This window comes from Trachinotus anak, unplaced genomic scaffold (genome assembly GCF_046630095.1).
Source record: "Trachinotus anak isolate AG129_WGS33_773 ecotype Australia unplaced genomic scaffold, CSIRO_AGI_Tana_v1 ptg000010l, whole genome shotgun sequence".
NCBI classification, from domain to species: Eukaryota; Metazoa; Chordata; class Actinopteri; order Carangiformes; family Carangidae; genus Trachinotus; species Trachinotus anak.
The window spans coordinates 8,628,954-8,645,589 of record NW_027273861.1 but is presented as its reverse complement, the minus strand read 5'-3'; the positions used below and the strand labels follow the sequence as shown (position 1 = coordinate 8,645,589).

The following is a 16,636-nucleotide window of genomic DNA, read 5'->3' as shown; positions in this document are numbered from 1 at the left end:
CATCATCATCATCAACGTCATCAACATCATAATCTCTGTCATGGTTGTTGTGATTATCATCCTCACCACCATAATGACTTGGGCAACATTATCAATATAATCAACATCATTATTAATATCATAGTAAATATCATCATAGCTACCACCATCATAAACATCCTCATCCTCATCATCATCATCATCATCATCATCATCATCATCATGGTTGTCTGCTTTCATCATTTTCCAAATTGTCATCACAATGAGGGAAGAATTTCAGCATCATCATTATCAACATCATCAACATTATCATTGTGGTTGTTGCCATTATTGTCATCATCAACATCATGGCTGCCACCAATATCATCACTGACATAATCAATATCACCATGGTTGCCACGGGCATTATCATCAACGCTGCTGTCATCATCATCATCATTATCATCATGGCTGACACCATAATTAATATCTGCTTCATAGTCAACATCAAGTCCTTATAATAGTCATTGATATCATGGTTGCTGCCATCATTGGCAGTATTGTCATTAATGATTATTATCATTATATAGTAATATGTGAATGTATCAAAATCAAAATCCCAATCATGATCAGTCGTCATGGATATCATCATTATTGTCATCATTTTAATCACTGTCATTGAGGCTGTACATTATCATCATCACCACCACTAACCACTGTCATGTCATGGCTGCATCATCACCGTCACGTCAACGCAGTCATCACCATCATCAGAATGATAATAACCATCACCATTACCAGAACTGTTCTTCTTTATCATTTGCTCCTTTTGTCTTCCATCCTCGCTTTTGTCTGGGTACACATATAACTGTACTGCAAGGCACACACACACAGACAAACACACACACGCACACACACACACACACACACACACACACACTCTAGCCATAATCCCCTGACCTTTTTTGTCAGGAGTTTCTGGAAGCCTTCCAGAGGAGAGTTATGATGTGCTGCTACACTGTGGCCACTGGCTGCTGCAACAGAGGGAGCAGAGCAACCGGGAAAAAAAAAATATATATATATATATATCTATATATACACACATACAACAAAGGACAGAGAATGATAGAAGCAATGTAATGAGCTCTGCACTGATGGAAACAGACAGATGGACAAACATATACGTATACACACTCACCGAGATGTGGCCCATTTTTATTTCCTGTTAGATTTTTGTTTTCTTTTACCCCATTTCCTTCTGCTAATTGAATTTTTTTTTTTTTTTTGAAGGCTGTGTCTATTTTAAATTTGTTGTTGGGAAGAAAATTATTTCTGCACTTGTCCAATATACAGACACACTAATATTTACTCCCTCCGTTTCTGCTGCATAATGTCCTGAGTCCCCACAAACTTATTTTGTTTATTCTTAACTCATAGACAGGGAAGGTAAGTTTTCTTTTTTTTGCCTGAGTAGTTTTCTTATTAAAGTAATAGTTTCTTTCTTTCATCATTGAAATCTCACTGATGCACATTAGGTAGGGACACTTTTACACAATTTAAAAGTATTTCTGAGCCACTGTCATAGCAGTGTGTGTAAGTTCCTTAGGCGTCGTTAAAAGTTTTTCCCTAAAGGTTTTACATTATTTTGTCTACCCCCCTGGATTTGGAGTATTTTGAACACACACTGCAGGGAAACTTTCAGACACAAACACCATCCTCCTGCTACTTTTACTCCCCTTACAATTGAAAATCTTTTTTTTTTCTTTTTGTTTTTTTTTTTATTCTGTCAACTATTTTCTATTTTCTTGCTTGATTAATTCTTTATTCCCCATGGACTTACTGATCTCTCTCTGGACCCTAGTCCCTCAGTGGTAAAACATCAGTGGGATAAACGATGTGTGCTGCTGCATGAACTGATGGAGAGAGTTAGGAAGTAAGATGAAAAGCTTCATCTCTGGGATACGGAAGATGAAAGTGAAACCTTGTTTTGAATGTGGGTTGCAGCATGTTGTTAGATGTCTCCAAGTCCTCTCATCCTTTTATCTCACAACCCAACCCGTATTAAAACGACGTCAAGGGCTAAAGCTTTACAATACAGCCCTCTATTTTTCCACTCTAATCAGCCACATGTATTACATTTGAATAAAACTAGTTCTGCTCTTAATGGCAACCTAGCCATTTTCCTCACCTTGACATATACAGCTATATAATAAACTATAGCTATATATTCCTGTTAAAAGAAACACACCTGCTAATTTCAGTAGCCTATGACAGCTCATCATCTACCACATATTTTATTTAGCCAGTGTCTTATTACACTGTAATTATGGAATCGTAATTGAAAAGCTGAATCAACATCATGTCCTTCACATTAACAAAGTGCTTTAAAGTCTTTAAAAAGACAAGTGATCCACTCATTTTCTCTTCTGTTTAACTTCCCCTCGGGACAAAATGTCCTCACATGCATTATAGTCACAAAATCTAGGCAAATATTTCCCTACAGCTGAACAGCCATGGAGTGTTAACATGACTTCAAATTATAGTTTCAATAAAGCAGTGCTTTTTCATAAAATTGTCAAGCCTAATATGCCATTTTTTTATTAGATTTTCTTCCAGATTAATTGCACAAGTTTTACCTCAACATGGAATGACAGTTTAGATTGCCACTCTTGCATGTTGACAGTCCATTGCCTGCAGGAAAATTAAAACTCGCCACATTAAATATCCTGTTTCATTAAAACCTATATGGAATTTAGAATGGGTTAATAAATAAAGAAAACAACATTTTCCAATCACCACAAACATGTCACGGCCTTCATGTAGAAAAATGAACGGTTTGACGCCTCAAACTAACAAGGTCCCCACATTAAAAAGCCAGTGTGCCAAGATTACTGAGAAAAAAAAAAAAAATTAAAGAGGTGGCTAAAGCCCCCTAAAGGATTGAAATTGCATTTCTTGCTGTCACCTTCAATCTGTCACCTAATCAGTCCTTCTGCCCTCTCCACCTCCTCCTCTTCCTCCTCTTCCTCCTCTTCCTCTTCCCTCCTTTAGACATTAGGGAGAGTGGAAGCCCTAAGCCGGTGATGGTTTTCATCCACGGGGGCTCCTACATGGAAGGAACGGGAAATATGTTTGATGGCAGCATCCTGGCCAGCTATGGGAATGTGATTGTCATAACTGTTAACTACCGGCTGGGCGTCCTAGGTAAGGATCCTGCTGTAAAATGTGATACACAACCACTGTTCTTCTTCTGTGTCTGCTCTTTCTTCATTGCTTTCGTGGGGGATTCCATTAGCTGGCCTGAGGGCTTAAAGTAGGAATTGAATTTTTCAACTTCTGTCTCTCTTTGTATCAATCTCTTTTGGTGTCGCTGCTGGTTTCATTCCAGAGTTTAGCTTAGTCTGAGTGTTAACACTAGAATTTATTCCTAACTGCTTTTCTTTTTTTGTCTTGTTCTCGCCTTCTTCCTTTCTTCACTCATTGTGTATTTTCTTGGTGATTTAATGTGCTGGTGCAGGAGATATTCCAGAGCTTAGTTTAGCGTGAATGCTAAAACTAGCAAGTTGTTGCTTTCTTTCTTTCTGTCTTCTTTCTTTCTATTTACACCTCTGGTTCCTCTCCCCTTTAAATGACTGGCCCTTTATAACTAGTCTGTTGGTTCTTTAACAGGAATCTGAGCTCCTCACTTGGTTACGTTGGTCTTTGGTCTTGTTGGTTAAAACTGGCATCTGCAGCTGACGTCTGCTCTCACTGCATCGCTGCTTTGTTAATCACAATTCAGAGATTTTATGTTCAAACGATGGATTTGAATATTTGAGGGTATTTTTTGTGATTTTTTTCCCTCCTATGTTAATTTCCTGCCAGGCAGATTATCATATAATGATGTTCATTGCAGTGCATGATGATACACTATAAACATTGTGGCCATAATCCTACCAATCCTGTTTATCTTGAATAGAAGCATCCAGCAAGCATTTGTCAGATGTAAAGGACAATTCCAAACACACACAATTTGTACAGTAGGACATACTTACACTGATGTTGTGATGAATTTGGATCCATACTGGGCCATGACAAGCCGGCCTGGTTACCACTACTTCTTGCATTTACCCTTCCTGAGTTCTTTCTTACATGTAGTAGCCTTTCATCTGTCATGGCAATGTCTTCTCTAATCTTCTGTCCTTTCTGTTTCCATTCCTATCTCTATTTTCTTCCTCTTCTATCTTATCTTTTCTCATTAGTCTGATTCCTAATTCCTTTTCCCCTGTGTATGGATGTCACTTCCTTACCCAGAGGGCAGGTATATACTGTGACACATGACGGAAACAAAGGTCTGCCGCCTCATTCCTAAATGAGATTATGCTCTCGTTTGTTTCAATGGAAGGAACCAATTTCATATCCATGTTGTTTTGGTTGCTGGGCTTTTTCTGCCTTTCTTATTAAACCATACCAGGATAAAGATATAGGGCAATATCCGCCTTTCACTCAACTAAAATACCATTTGTCTGGGGGCATGTGTGTGTGTGCATGTAACTGTGTGTGCATATAAAGAATGAGCATCAAGGCTTAAATGCGATTCTTTGAGATGTTGAAAGCAGAAATGTGAATCGCAGTGTTAATGTTCTCTGCAGGTGGTCTGCATTGTCTCTCTGTTCTCTCATCTGTTATTCAGGCTCTGATCTCTTTTACATGACTTATATTTATTTGTTTGCATTGCAAATACAGAGTGAAATGCCTTGTTCGTTTTCTTGCATATAATTTGATGAAAGACTCTGATATTAAGCCTTGTGCATTGTTTTAAAAAAATTACAGAAGTCCTTAGAGGACAAAAATGTATGTGTCAAAAAGCTGCCATGAAAATATTATACATGCACAACTACACCCTACACACTCACACTCACACACACACACACACACACACACACACACACACACACACACACACACACACACACACACACACTAATTTCTCAATACACACATACACACCAACACACCCACACAGTTTTTAGTTGCATACATTTATTCTAAAGCCCTACAGTGTTCCATAATAGAGCAGCAATGTTCACAGTGGACACCAGGAAAATAGCATGTATTCGCTGCATAGTCCTCATATGGCTTCATCTGGTGGAAAACTTCAAAATGAAATTCTAATTAAAAATAGAGTGCTTGATTTTATGGTGTAAGAGTAAATCAGGATTAAAAATTTCAGTTTTAATGGGCTTCAACAGACAAGATATTTTTGTCCTTAAGGCCCTGAGTGTAACTGTTGTACACAGTGTATTATAGACTATTACAGGAGCTGAGGTTGAAATGTGAAAAAAAAAAAAAAAAAAGAAATACATAGCCTTGACAGCATAGCCAAAATGATTGAAAAATCAAAAATGAAAAGGACATAAATGTCTTTAAGGATGCCTGAGGTTGAAATCAGGCGATACAAACTGTTAGCCAGTGACTGAACCCTCCAAACACTGCGTTAGCAACCTGCTGATCCCTGCCAAAACCACAAAATTTGATATTAAAGAAAGCTCTCCATCGTCTGTTCTTACCAATCATTCATTCCCTTTCATTAACCACTCATTCCTTCTTCAGGGTCACGATGGTTCATGGTCCCATTAGGATTAGTTGATTGACAGAAAATGTATCAAAAGCTATGCCACATTTGCTTGTTCCAGTTTCTGTCAGATTTTGTCTACTCTCTTGTTAGGCTACTGCTTTTCATGTTTTATAGACTTATTTATTGATTAACAAAAACAAAAAACATATTGATGGCAGCTCTATAACCATGCATGTTATGGAAGTTATAATCCTTTTTTGGGGAAAACTACTGTTAAGTGCTGAAATGTCAGTGTCAATACTTTCTATTTTGGAATATTTAGAGCTAGAGAGTTATAGAGTTATATTTTATATTCTAATATTGTAGCTTTAGAGTTCAGCAGTTCTGTCTTCCATTATGCATTAGAGATCTCACAAATGTAAAAGAGGACAAAAATGCCAACAAAGTCAAGGAAAGTACAGGATAAACAACACAAAACAAAAGCACAATCAGTCAGTCACATTTTATAACTTGTAATTATTTTGGACACGGCAGCATCCTCAGTTTCACTTAGAGCTCTCTCTCTCTCTCTCTCTCTTTCTCCCTCTCTCTCCAGTTCCTAACTGCTTTAGGCCTCATAGTGTTGAGAGAAACTGTATCCCTGCTGGTTAACATGAGGCGCCGCTGTTTGCTCTCAGATTAGACTCTGTGTGTTTGTTTACCCCCCTGGCAATGGACAAAAGCATACGGCTTTACCTCACCAAACATGTGATTGTGTGTATGTGTATGTGCGTGTGAGTGACAGGGAAGGAGTGTGTACTCAGCTACAGTAGGTGTAGAACCGCTGGGCTTTCCAGTCAGTCATCCAGTCTTAGTAAGTACATAAGTGAGTTTGGTAAGGAGCTTTACTGCCAAAAATACCAATCTGAACAAGCCATTTAGTCTTGTATTGAGTAGAGTGAAAAAGGTGTTTCATTTATTCCCAGACATTGTCTCAGTACATGTTTTGAGATATTGCCATTGACTCAAAGTGTGTTAAAACTCTTTCTCTGCATTTTAATAATGTAACTTTGTCACAAATATTGAACTAGTCATGGTTGGAGATGTGGCTCGTTTCATAATCCAGCAGAACATTGAATTAATGTCTGTATGCATTTAGTGTCACTGGATGATGGTCCAATGCTGTGTCGTCTGTGCATGGATTTGTGCGCATGCAACAGTTAGCCCTGATGGAGGGTTGGAGTGGTTGGCTTTTACATTTCAAGTGGGCTTTGGGACATCATAGGGGCTCACTCAAAGGGGCTCACTAGTGGATTGTAGCAATGGTTTGCTTGACCCCCATTTGTCTCTGGGTTTGCTTTCATGCTAAACAACCAGACACACAGAACTCCTTCGGAAAATGACCTTAAGCCTGCAAACCTCTGATTGACCCACAAGTGAAAATCCCCTTAGGTCAATGGCATGTTTCCTAAAAGCCTACAGGTGCTTACTAGGGATGACCGTACATGACAGAATGAATGAATGAGGTAAAGTGAACAAAAAAGGTTTCTCAAAAATGAGATTTCAAGATTGTCAGCTAAGAGACTAGAAAGCAGTCTGTAAACATCTTACTTCATTAATAACTTTATTTATTAAAATTATTATTTAAATTAATAACAGCTGTCTCCCAGACTCATAATTATGTTCCCCAGCCAGCTGGTTAGCCTCCACTGGCTAAAGTGTGTGGTCCACCTTACCCAGCCAGCCACTGCAGCACCTGTTTACTTGGAGATGCTGCTCTGCTGACAGAACTCCCTACTCTCACACCAGTGATTTTTCTCCTTGGCTTAGAGTGTGTCTGCGAGAGCGAGTGCTTTGCAGGAAGCCATTAGTGGCTTTAAATATGCAGAGCTGCTGACGCAAAGCCGTATTTATCGTTTAGGGGCCTCAGCTACAATGGATTTGGCCATGGGGCACGTATATAGTATGCTACTGTCAGTGTCTGTCCGTGGATATATTTGGAAGTGTGTGTGTGTGTGTGTGTTTAATGAATTAGGAGTTCCTCCCATGTGCAGATGGGGTGTTAATGGAACACATGGTGTAGTGCTGTCGAAGTGTCATTATTAAGAGTGGCAAGTATTTATTGTCTTTGTCATCTCACTGCTCCGTGGTTTATAATAGGGCACTCTGCTGCAGGGTTGGTTGTGTTTTACTTAACACTTAAACTACATAAGAAACTAAATTTCCCATCATCCAGATACAGCATTCTGATTCGTGCTGTTCTGAGGGGCACTAGAGGAATGTCATCATATTCTCATGGAAAAGGTAGTTTTGCCCGAAACACTTCTCTATCCTCACCTCTGTCCCCAATGAATATAACATAATAGTGATTGTTGAACAGTTTCATATCTAAAAAGTCTAAATAAGAATGGGTCTAATGCTCTAAAACACATGATAGTAGGGTTCTAACAAGCAAAAAAAAGTTAACTAAACCTATATGCCACTACATGAATCCGATACCTCCCCAGGGGAATACGCCTTTAAGGCCAGACCCTCACATTGTTGAGTTTGTTTTGGCCCAGCCAAAACCTTTAATCATGCTGATTGATGAGGTGCATTTCCCTGACTCAAACCTTCTCCAAATAACCCTTCCATTCCAGCCATACATCAGCCATTCAGCCAATTCATCAAGCCTCTGATTGTTTTAAGATATACCTGGCCAGTAAAATGTCCATTTCTCTACACGGCACTGCTTCTTTAACTCTGTGCCGCTTTCAGCACCACAATCACGTCTAAAAAAGTCTCAGCTTGAGAGAAGACCACGCAGGAAAGGGAGCGTTCAAGCAGGCAGAGCAAGATGCAGATGAAGGTTTCTCAAAAACAGTTGATTGTTCTGATGCAGTTGGATTAATCTGATAGTTACTGAGTAATTCATTGGTAATCTCTCTATGTTGGGTTCTTCTAAATGTAATGTTGGAGCCCTGTGATTAGTAAAAAGGACAGAAACAACCAGAGGAAAAGTACAAATAAGTTAAAAAAAAATAAAAAATGAGAGAGATAAAAAAAAAAAAAAAAAAAAAGTTTGTTCTATTGTATTAGCTCAAACACACATTAGCTTTATCATTATCACTTTGGTTCGTTGGTCTCCTGCGATGGTCCAAATGCAGAGAAAAAACAACAGCATGTCATCTTTCAGCATGCAGTACACACTCAGAAACACACAGACATCAGATCCAGCTAGCGTGGTTTTAATTGTATCCAAATTAGGTCCGCATTCGTTTGCTTGAGGAGCATTTCCTCACACACAGGCATTATTCCTAATGTTTAGCCTTCTCAAATATTACCACCAATCCTCCCAACCCTCCATCCTCCCCCATATATCTTCTTTTCTTTTCTCCCCTCCGACCCCCCTCCACACAGTAATTGGTCTTTCTCTTTCCTGTTAGTTTATTTCCTGCTGGCTAAGTGTTGTGAGGACTATTATTTTCATGCTTATTAATTTCTTTCTCCCTGAAACAAATACCCCGATGATTTGGGCTCATTATTCTTTTTGTGCCATCTCTCTCCTCCCACCTTCCCCTCTTCTCTGCATCCTGCCTAGTAGCCATGACACAGCTCATTCAGACAGTTATGGGAAGTGTCTGACCCCTAAACATAATGCTTTATACTTGAGTCTTAGTGGCTAATGATTACTCCCCCTCTTTCGTGTTTGCACTTTTTCTGGATGTACAACAGTTGAGCCCAGCTTTCCTCTCTCTCTATAGACTTTTTTTTTCAAAATTGTGCGTAAGTATAGATACTATAAAAAGACACTTGGCGACCCCTCTTGTCTTCCACAGTGCATTTTATTTGGGGTAATTTCATGCTATATGGGGAAAGAAATGCAATGGATTTCTCCACAACAAAAAACTTGAGGATCCAGAAATAGAGCTAAAGTGGAGCAGAGTTTATGACAACTTCAGGTATCTGAGCAAGTGAAAAAAGCAAAGAGAAAAAATCAGTTCCAACTTGTTCATTCACTTTAGTAAAGGTACCAGAAGATGTGGGGTATTAACCTGAGGAAACCGGTGCATGGTAGAGGCTACAAATCCTCAAATCTGTGTTTGTTCAATGTAATTTTAAAGTAGTTCTGTTAAAATAATAAATAAACTGTATACATGTTAAAAATATTCTGAGATAGCTCTTCATTAAACTATTTATTTATCTATTTATTTTACCAAAATGATTTTAGCGGAGGCTGTGGAGGCTTTGCTCTGTATCATGGTTCTGTTTTTACATCCAAGATGTCATTGTTGACAGGCTATACAGTGTGTGTATGTGTGTGTGTTTAAATGTATCATCAACAGACCTTTGCCATGCTGTTTGGATGTTCTCTCCTGTAAAATAGCCAAGTGAGGCTCAAACATTTCCTCAGCTATTTTAGGGCAGAGGGAGCTTTGATCAGTGAAAAGGCTGCATTGAGATATGTTGTAATATTTACTGCAAAATTTCTTACTCCCCCCCTCCTGAAATGTGCCAAACCACAATCACTGTGGAGAAAAAGTATATCTAAATATTTAATTTTTTTTTGCTTTTGTTTGACAAACAGTTAGAAAGATAATTTGCAAGACAGCGTCCTCCAAGATCAAAGGCCCCCCAGTGTCCTTTCACCATTATGTAGTTACCACATCGTTGCTGCTTTGTTGCAACAGTCCAACACATCAGAGACCATAGCTTTATGTCAGATTTTGTGTGAAATTGGCCTGAATTTGTCTTTTGTTTAGAGTGCCGTCTGCTCCATTCCGATTGGGTCATATTTGACATTATTATTATTTGATTACAGATTTACTTTTCTAAACTGAATGGATTAAATGAGCGCTTTTATTAAATTCAAATACATAGCGTACGTTATCATCAGGCAGTTCTGTCCTATAGTGGTCAAAATGCTTTTTCAGCCTCAGTTAGATTTTTATCTATATAACATCATGTATGGGTGTGTAATATTATTTCAACATGACTAATGACAACTAAGATTTGGCTAAAATTTCAGCCACTAGCCATGTGATTACAGACACTGAGTGTTGTTATCTTGTACTTGTACCATCAGGAGTGTGTCCACCATTTGGAAACCACTCTTTGCTTTGTGTTGGCACTGTCCTCACATTAGGGTGTAGTAGTCTCCTGGCCGATGTGAGGTTCTCTCAGGCTGCCATTGTTCAGTTTGTTTTCGTCCCGGTTATTTGGCTCAGTGTCGCTGGCATAATGATTTATTTAGTGAGCAAGCTGCAATGCTAATGGAAGCTATGCTTTGCTTATGGTGATCTGGCGACAGCAGGGTTGGCGTGGCGTGGTTTACAGCAGCTCTGCGGATGTGTCAGTGATAGGATTAATCTGGCCAAGGCCAGGACAACAGAAGACCATCTGGGCACACTGCTATGTGCCAGGCCTCTGCAACGTTTCGGCACTTGCCACCAACCATAATGCACACAATAATATGCATGATTCATTTATTATGCTACACATGACCACAGCCACAGTCTGGTTTCAATGTACAGTCTTTCAAAGGATGATTCCTAATATCAATCAGTGAATGCAGACACATTGCAATTGTTGCTGGTTTCATTCAGCCAATGGCAAAACTTGAACTGGAACAAAAAAAACAAAAAACAGTTCCAATGCTCTAAAGCAGCAGCCTGCCAAGCCTGCACATGCAACATTTGGGGAGAAAAAATGTGCCTAGAAATATTTTGACATAAAAATTCCAAATCAGGGCCCAGATTAGATTTACTGCTCTGTGTTGGTTTAAAGGTGGTCATGACGGTTCATTAAGTCAACGTCAACATAAAGTTGACTAGTCAGTCAGTCTAATCTGTTGAAGACCATGTGATATGGTTGCTTTAGAAAATACCTCAGTTTGGGATTGTTTTGTTGTTTACATGGTCAAGGAAAACTTTTACAAATTACTAATCTGTAGTTAGAATTACCTACATTTTTTGAGCATTGAGAATAATATGAGTTCTAAACTTGTCAGACTCTGGACAAAGCATTGAATCTACTTCTGCCTAGAGCCTAGGCTGCAACAGTGTCATTTTTCTTTCAAGACTTTCATATTCAATATAATGACCTGAATATATTTTTATATTCAAGTCATTAAGGCGACTTGGTAAAGGTTGCAGAAATATCATGGTCATAGTTAGATAATAAATATAAAAGCTGACACTACTGATCATTTGTGTCTACCATTAATGTACAAACTAAAACAGGATATTATAATTCTACAAGACACTGAACGCCCTGTGATGCCAAAGTGGTGAAATGAAACCCGTAACCACCATATCTCATTGCATGTGCATGCTTTCTGTCCCTGATACCCTCTAAACCAGTGGTTCTCAAACCTGTTCACATCAAGTAGCCCTAAACTGACACATATTAGACCACAGACCCTGATCTGATAAGATTTTTGCTTTTAGGTATTTTATAACAGGAAATGTTTGAAACCCATGATGAAAAAAGTCATACATTATTCCATTGTGTTACTTATGAAGGGAATTATAGTGAATGAATGATTCCCCTTTTTCTCTGGGGAACCCCAGGAACCCCCTCAAGGACCCCTGGGGTTCCCTGGACCTTACTTTGAGAACCATTGCTCTAAACTAACACATTATTTTCCTTCCTGTCTTTTTCCGCCTTGTTTAACTTGAATAACTTTTTTCCTTCTTTGCCGTCCTCTTGAACTATGATTGAACCTAAATACTAAAAATACTAACACCAAATACACTAACTGAAACATTTTCTACTAAACATACTAATTCTACTAATCTGAAATATACTAACTAAACTGCAGAATGTGCTTAATGTGTGCTACTGTGAGTGGAGGTATTACTTTAAGCTTTGTTTTCCTTCTACTTGTATTATCTAACCACCAGAATTGGCTCTGCAATGTCTGAAAACTCACACTTGCTTTTTAAGTAGCTATCAAGTCAAGAAGAGTTTTAGTTTAGAAAATAACATTAAAAAATAAAAAACTGAGTCGCTGCAATTACAACATTTCTAAATTTTGAGTTGACATTGACACACCCAGTGATTAGAGTGAGTATGAGCTTTCAGACTGAGCCTGTCCCAGTTTTTCTTTTCACCTCCTTCCCTTTTGTCTCCCTTCGAATAATCACACAATAATTGAGGGAAATGGCTCAGAAAAATGCTTTTTAATCAGTATGGGACACTAAAACTGCACTCAAACCCATCAATGAAGTTCTGGCTTTGATCTGTTAGAAAAGAAATCCATCCAGCTGTCCTCTGTATACCCAATTGTCTTCTCTGGGGGTTGCAGGGGGGCTGCGGTCTGTCCCAGCATGTACGAGGCAAGAGGCAGCGCAACACCCTGGAGGGGTTGTCAGCCCTATCACTTTATCTTTTTAAATTCCCCTAACTGGTGAATCAGATTTACTAACCTAGCCATTGTTATGTGGTACACAAGCTAGACAAAATGTCATAATTTGAATACTTGATAAAACACTTACATCACAGTTTTCCCCCTCAGAGCAGTTTTTGGCTTTTAATCCTTCAAAATAAAGTTCATCCACAGCCCTGTGCCAGAGGCTGCGCAGTGATGAGGAGTTCAGCCACAGAGAAAATTCTTGAACTCAAATATGTTTGATTTTATGATACATTTTGAGTAACTTTCAATGACGTACAGTACAAAATATGGGCCCGCGACTGTATCAGTATAACTGTATTTGATTGGATTGGCCAAGAAGTCGACTCTTTACTTAAGATATGTGGTTATATCTAAATTAGTCTCAGTCTTCTGTGTTGATGTGACTGTTGGCCTGGCAGGGGTCAAAGGCTCCAGCTGATTGGCTAAAGGTTAGGCAGAAGTTGACTGGCTCGGCAGAGGAGCTGGGGTCAGATGTAGAGATGGGTCGAGAACCAGATATTACAACCCTCCAGACCGAGTTATTACTATGCACCTCACTGCAAACTGCATACGTCTGTGTGTGTACAGAACCTCCTCTGACAGTGTCATTTATTAATCAAAGCTTCGGCCTCTGCATGCTAATGATTGAATACATGCTTGAACATGAGTGTTGGTGCTCATGTGCGTATGTGCCTGTCTGTGTGTGTGTGTGTGTGTGTGTGTGTGTGTGTGTGTGTGTGTGATAGGGCTTGCACAGCAGATGTACACATGTCGCAGCAGGATCAAAGTGTGTGGCGTGTAACAGCTCTGATCACTGTGAACTGCATATGAAGGGGAGTGGTCCAGTCCTGACTGTCTGTGTGATGATATTTCTGGAGCCTTCATTTTATTTTTCACACAGATAACTGTCTCATTCCATTTCATTCACCAGTCTGATGTAGTTCTAGATAAACCTGGTTTTTGATCTGCTCAGATTCTCAGGCTGTCAGCCTCTCTATAACCCACTGAGGAACTCTCCATACTATCTGCCGGCACCAAATAAAACCATCGCCAACAAGCAATAAAGAAGACTGAGAGACTGAGGGAGAGAACGATGAAGAGAAAATGTGATTTAAGGCTCGACGGGGGTCGTCTGCCCTGCACGACACGAGCCGTCTGATTGGTTATCAGCACGAGTCACAAATCTGCTGTCGCCATATTTTTAGAGGTCAGATAGGAGTGTCTTGCTGCGACACCAGGCAGTCAGGAAGTGAGGGGGAACAGCATGAGTGTGTGAAAAAGAGATAAACGGTGTGTGTATTCATTTGAGAGTTAGACTGATATTAGTTTGGTCAATATGTAGCTTTCATTAAATATGAGATATCGACCAGTCTCTGTAACTGAAATGAAGGATCCTTCTTTATCAGGATATAAAGAAGAACAATAGGTTTAATTGCTAAATTTCATTTGATTTGCCTTGTCATTTTAAAAACAGAATACAAGTCAAGTAGTTTGGCTTGAAGATAGTGTTAATGATCCAGGAGCCAGGAACTACATCCAGTGCCAGTTTTTCAGTCCCAGTGCAGGAAGTGGTGGGCTTTTATATAATGAGGCAGAGGGAAAGGGTGTGGAGGGTCGGGGTGGTGGATGTGTAGCCATGTAGCATGTCTGACTTTCACGCAGGAGCCCGGAGTTCATGTCTTGCCTTTTAATGAGCAAAAACCCCAATAGTTCCTTAACATTAACCATGGGAGAGAATTTTTAAATGGTTGACCTTCAAAAAGACAAACAAACACAAAAACGTTGAATGTAACCCAGTGATGTGCAGAATTATCAGTCCTTGAATCCTTTAACATCAGTATAGGGCTGATGGAGGGTCTTTTCAATTTCAGGTCTTTGTTGGCAAGTAAATTTTGAAACAACTACTATACATTAACAAGAAAAATACTGATATTAGTATCAGCCATAAAAACAGATCGGTATTCCCATCTACACTGCCACAATGCTAAATCACTGGCTAATGCTGATGCACTGAAGCCACTTCAATCCAGAATCCCATTTTAGTTGAACTGCAGTATGCTGTGTGTGTGTGTGTGTGTGTGTGTGTGTGTGTGTGTGTGAGAGAGATAGAGAGAGAGCGTGTGGGAGTGTGTTTGTATGCAGTGTATGTGTTGGGGAAGAGTGAGAGATGAGTTGTTGTTTTTCTGGCCAGCAGATGGTGAGCGGAGGATGAAGAATATCTGACAGCATGAAAGCATCGCTACTCTTGCTCTGTGTCTTTATTTTTCTGTCTGTGTTTCTATCCGTGTCTTTCCCCTCTCTTCCTTCCCATCATTGTTTGCCGCTTGCTCTCCCAGGCGTTTGCCACCAACCTACAGATATATTATTGAATATCTCCAAATTTGACAGGCTTTACACCAAAGTCTGTTAGAAGTATTTTGTGGGCCCTCCTTTGAAGCCAGAATTACATCATCATGGGACTGTAAATGTTTATCTTAAAAAGCCAGGATGAGAGTCATAATTAACTATATCCATGTGCATGATGTGGAATCTGGTCCAATTGTTTCAGAACTTTCAGGAGAGAGAGTCCCCATAGACAACCAGCGTAATATCGATGAGTGCAACAAAAGAGTACAATGGCACCCTCCTGCTCCCAAGCTCCTCATTTAAATAACAAACTACTGTGCACTCTGCCAGTATAAATGTGCACAGTGATCCTCTCCTTTTTGTCTGCCACTGGCTTGCTCTCTTTGCAATCTCTCTGTGTCTCAATGCTAAATAGTCTATTTTACAGAATACATCTGCCATATTGCCTCCTCACTTTGTTCTAACACAAATCCTATAATCCTATCAAAGGTCAGACTTCTCCTTTCTCCCTACTTCCAGTCTCACCACTGGCTGTGTATTCATTTATTTTTTCTGATGGAAATAATAGAACAATATGGAGGATAAAGAGAGGACGAGGGGGTGGGGGGAAAGGAGGAAGATCCTGTTGTTTCCCCTCATCTGACTGAAGCATTACTGTCCTCTCTCCCTCTGTTTCTTTTTTGTCTCACTTCATTTGAATTCATCTCAATTATTTATCAGCACAAGAAGAACTTTCAAAAGCCAACAATCAGCACTTTATACATTCTCCACTGTGCTGACATGACTGGTTTAAAAACGTATTATTACACTGTACACAAATTGTCAATGTCTTTAATAAAATCAAACAGGAAGTTTTGTCACATGATTAAAAACCAGCAAGCAGGTATGTGTGCATGGTCATAGCCACACAAATGTCATGCAAGCATCCTTATGGAGGGCCAAAGGACTGACATCACTTCCTGTTTAGCTGCTGCTCCACTCGCTTCTTTAAATCACTTTCTGTGAAAGTGAAAGCTGTTCCTGTTAATATCCATACTCTAAATGTTGGTCTTCACTAGCTCCTTAAGTAAATCTCTGATGTAAATAGCGTTTAACAGCTAAATGCGGCACCAGTGTCTGACGTTGTCTCTCTACCGTTTGCTGCTGGACAAGTAGCCTACAACGGTTTTATTAGAGCCTTTTTATTATTCTATTTTATTTTTCTGGAAATGGCTGACTGCAGCTGGAGACAGAGTTGAGTCTGAACCAAAACTGTAAAGTTGCAGGTTGTAGAATAAATCTACTTGCTCAAAAATGCAGCTCCAAACAGCTTTAGAATTGGGTGAAAATGTGGTCACAACAAGTGAATTTGCACATTATACATAGAAATTTGAGCCATTAATAATTTACAGATATTGATTATTGGAGCTTTAAACTAAAAT

General features: G+C 39.3%; 1 protein-coding gene across 4 annotated transcripts in view; it reads left to right on the top strand.

The window, feature by feature from the left end:
* Positions 1–16,636, top strand: part of nlgn1 (neuroligin 1) — a 328,004-nt gene that overhangs the window by 132,664 nt on the left and 178,704 nt on the right. For all 4 annotated transcript variants that reach the window (XM_071487326.1, XM_071487325.1, XM_071487328.1 and 1 more), the window contains one exon: positions 3,010–3,162. In XM_071487326.1, the coding sequence (XP_071343427.1) occupies positions 3,010–3,162 (153 nt within the window). The remainder of the gene's footprint in view (positions 1–3,009; positions 3,163–16,636) is intronic.